This window comes from Mus caroli, chromosome 9, assembly GCF_900094665.2.
Source record: "Mus caroli chromosome 9, CAROLI_EIJ_v1.1, whole genome shotgun sequence".
NCBI lineage: Eukaryota > Metazoa > Chordata > Mammalia > Rodentia > Muridae > Mus > Mus caroli.
In genome coordinates, this window is record NC_034578.1 from 103,938,952 (window position 1) to 103,943,025 (window position 4,074).

The following is a 4,074-nucleotide window of genomic DNA, read 5'->3' on the forward strand; positions in this document are numbered from 1 at the left end:
TTTTTTTTTAAAAAAGTAAAACAAAAATTATGTGAGTGTGTTGGCTGCATGTATGGATCACATGTGGTGCCTATACCCTGGAAGTGCTGGGTTCACCGGAACAGGAGTTAAAGCAGTCATGAGCTGCCACACGCACACACACTACCTACATATGTGTCCTGGGTGCCAGGGACAGGTCCTCTGCAATAGAAGCAAGTGCTCTTAACTACAAACAATTTCTCCAGCCCCTTTGATTTTTGGTTTTTGGTTGGTTGGTTTTGAGATTTGGACTCTTTGGTAACCCTGACTGGTGTGGAACTATATTTTTAGACCATGTTAGCCTTGAACTCAGAGATGTATCTGCCTCTGTACTCTGCCCGCAGCCCCCTCAACCCCAGTGCTGGGATTAAAGGAAGCCATAAAGCCTCTAATGTCGTCTGTCTGTCCATCCGTCCTGGTGTCCTGGTGTTGTTTTGCTTGTTGACACCCACTTCTGATATGTAGCCAAGGCACAGACTTGCTGTGTAGCCCAGGTTGGCCTCAAACTCAGGATCCTCCTGCCTCTCCCTCCCACATTCAGGAGTTACGCAGCACTCCTGAGGTTGCTGAGAGCCTCAGTTGTACCCTTTGAAAGTTTTGCCAGAACCTGGGTCCCATTTTGATGGCCCCAGCAGAGGGTTTACAGTCCTTTCATCTCTTCTGCTTGTAATTTACTCTTGGAGATTTCAAATCTGACTCTTTAGTTATCTTCTTTATAGGACAAGCTGCAAATTCCAAGGCCTCTAGTCTTAAGGTTCACCTAAGCTTGAATTAGACATATCATGCTGACTAATGAAAGTTCAACACTCGAACATGTCTGTTCACGGGCCTGGGGGCCTGGGTCTCTCTTTCTCAAGACCTGCCAGGCTGGATCTTCACTGTCCCTCAGGGAGGCCTCCTTCCTCTATCACAAGTCTCAGCCCAGGGCAAAATTCTGCCTCCTCTGTGGTCACTACCTTATCACATCCAGTTAACTGTTTGTCCTGTTTCTTTCTCATTACAATGCCAGCTTCAGAAGAAGCTGTTTCCAATGCCTGAATTAAGACCTGATACAGGCTTTACATTATTCACGGTAATATTGATAATAACACTTCACAGCCTTGTAGGCCCTTCTCACAACAGCATACACAGGACATCGCTATTTATAGTTCTTATCCAGAGCACCCGCCAGGGCCCTCTTGGCCTGACAGTAGAAGCATGCATTCGGCTTTGCACAGTCCTCTTCTTGTTTTACATTTTTAAAGACATGTTTGTTTTTTTTTATATGTACTACTGTTTTGCCTACATGTGTGTCCGTGTCCCATGTGTGTACCATGTGTGTGCCTGGTGCTTGAGGAGGTGTTGATCCGTGTGGATGTTGGGAATGGAACCCAGATTCTGTGTAACGAATAACTAGTGCTCTGCACCACCCTCGGAGCCAAAGAGAAGATTACACGCACAAACAAGCAAAGGCCATCTCTTTAAAAAAGGAGAAGAGGCTGGAGAGTTGGCTCGGTGGTGAAGAGCACTTGTTGAGGTTATCTTTGGACAGCATTTGCTACTAATCTGTCGCCTTCCAGAATCGGGGCAGTGTGGGAGCCTGGTAACCAGGGCAGAGGACAACTTGTGGGACTGGGTCCTTGCTTTCTACCATGTGGGTCGCAGGGGTTGAATTTAGACAGTCAGGCATTGTAGTACCTTTATCTGCTCAGCCATCTCCCCAAAGACCTCTTAATGCTCTCTACAAGCTCCATTCCCAGCCAAAGACAGCCCTGGGTCTGCTGATTCATACCACCAAGGCCATGGATAGATTGTTTTTGTTTTGTTTTGTTTGTTTGCTGTCATTGTTGTTTTGATACAGGTTTTCTCTGTGCAGTCTCAGTTGTCCTGAAACTTGCTCTGTAGATCAGGCTGGCCATGAACTCAGAGATCCACTTGCCTCTGCCTCCGAAGTGCTGGGATTAAAGGCAGGTGCCACCACTGCCCAGCTAGGGTTGCAGAAATTTAACCCGGGCAAGGTCCGTGGACATAGTGCCCTCACAATGTGACATTGATAGTCTTTGGAGGACTTTGGGGTCTTCACAACACCATGGTTAGGTGTTTGAAGCCTATCATTTACTAAGAACTCAGAAAACAGGAGCTGTGTGTGATGTGGCTAAAAAAGGTCACCCTAATAAGCTCTGCCCATGAAGGGTGGAAGACAGGAATTCTAAGAATCTTGAATACTGGAAACAAGAAGCTGGGCCTTTGAATGGTGCCCCTCTGGGGAGCTGCTGGCTTTGAGGGTTATCAGTTCATTGCAATATGGACGGCCTGATTCTCATCAGACCACAGGATTAGCTTTGGGAATGTGATCTCCCCAGAGGCCCCCCCCGAGGTCAGCTGGCACCTGGTTATCAGTCTCTCTCACCCTGCCCTGATCTGGAAGGTGATAGATTCATAGCACAGACTGCCCAAAGATAACTTCAATAAACAGTTGGAACATTTGTCTCAGGGTCGTGCTGCCTGCCCAGCCTATGATTGAAGGGTCTGCTGAGGGAAGTGTGGAAAAAGAACCTCTGTCCTGTTACGGAAAAGCGAGCTCTACTTTAGTAAACTGGATTCAGAGAGCGCATCTACGAAGCAGCCATGTTCAAAATAGAAAACACACGGTCAAAAGAAGCTTTGGGGTGGACACTGCAGCCTCCCCGGCCCTTCCCAGAAGTGTCCTGCAGACTTACCAAAAAGCAACGGCTTGAGGCTGAGGGTTCGGATGAAGTGATCCCTGCCCGCGACCACCTGGACTTTCCGCTCATATCCCACCTAAAGGAAAAGTACACAGCAGGCAGCTGGCGCGCCAGGCCGCACTGCTCAAGAAGTCCCGTGTCAGGGAGCGACAGTAGCAAAGTAAGTAGGCGCGCGCGTGACCCGCACACAGTGATGCAAGGAGCACCGTGGTGGCCCAGAGCTGAGCCACGGTTCCTTTTGCCTCGGCTTGGCAGTGCTTGAAGCTCCGCTCAGCGCCCGGGGCGGGAGTCGGGGGGGGGGGGATGTTCTTACCTTGATGCCCTCCAGCCGGGTGAGGGGACCCAAGGTTGGCACTGGCTGGGGGCTCTGCTCCCGGCGCTGGGGTCCGGGGTCTGTGCTCTCGTCTCCATTGCTGTAGTGCACGAAGAGCAGCAGGGCCAGCACGTTGCCCAAGTACAGGTGCACGAACACCATCAGCACCAAGAAGTAGGCACGGGAACAGATGCCCCGCGGCTTGCACAGTGGTCGCACCGGGGCGTCTTCATCATCGCCTGGTCCGGTCGCTGCCCCGGAAGGGCGATGCTCCGGTGGTAGCGGCCACTGAAGATTTGAGGCCTCTTCGACTGTCTCAGCCTCAGGCCGCTGCACGGTTGCCACCGCTGCCGCCATGGCGCCCAGGTCGCGCGCGCGCCCAGGGGAGGGGCCGCGGGGGTGCTCGCGCTGCGCAGTCGCTGGGACCCGGACGGCAGAGTCAGCGCGCCCGGCGGTCACTAGGAGACGGTGCTCAGGGATGCTGTGCCTACACGGAGCCGCACCCATCGGTCCATACTGAGATCCTGGGACCTCGCCCACACCGGGCTGGTCGTTTGTGGAGCTGTATATACTCCAGTGAAGAAGGCCATCCACAAACGTGGAGGCACATCAGCGGAGCACCGTTAGGACAGACACCATTGCAACTAGTAGTTTCTTGGTTCCCGGAAGAAGACGCCCCCTCCCCCGCGCCCCCAGAAAAGTGTAGTGGGCATTTTCTCACTCCTGGGAGAAGGGAGTCAGAAACGGGACATACGACATAGTGGAATGCTGAGGCCAATGACTGCACACCCGATGATGAGATTATAGAGCAGTTCCCACGGGTTTGGTTTATTTAACTAAAACATTTTATGTCTATGGGGTGGTTGTTTATGGGTATGTGCACTCCACGCATGTCTGTATATGAGGGCAGAAGGGGCGTTGGAGCTGGAGAGACAGCCGTTTGTAAGTCTCTATGTTGGTGCTGGGACTAGGACCGGTGTGTTCTCCAAGAACTTTTATGGATCTTAGCTAAAGAGCCTCTCTCCAGCTTCTGTTTTT

General features: G+C 51.6%; 1 protein-coding gene across 1 annotated transcript in view; it reads right to left on the minus strand.

The window, feature by feature from the left end:
- The window catches only part of P4htm (prolyl 4-hydroxylase, transmembrane), a 19,239-nt gene extending 15,673 nt beyond the window's left edge, over positions 1-3,566 (minus strand). Inside the window, exons 1-2 of the mRNA XM_021172880.2 lie at positions 3,037-3,566; positions 2,718-2,799 (exon numbers count right to left, since the gene is read on the minus strand). Coding sequence (XP_021028539.2) covers positions 2,718-2,799; positions 3,037-3,543 — 589 coding nt within the window. The 5' untranslated portion in view covers positions 3,544-3,566. The remainder of the gene's footprint in view (positions 1-2,717; positions 2,800-3,036) is intronic.
- Positions 3,567-4,074: the final 508 nt, after the last annotated feature.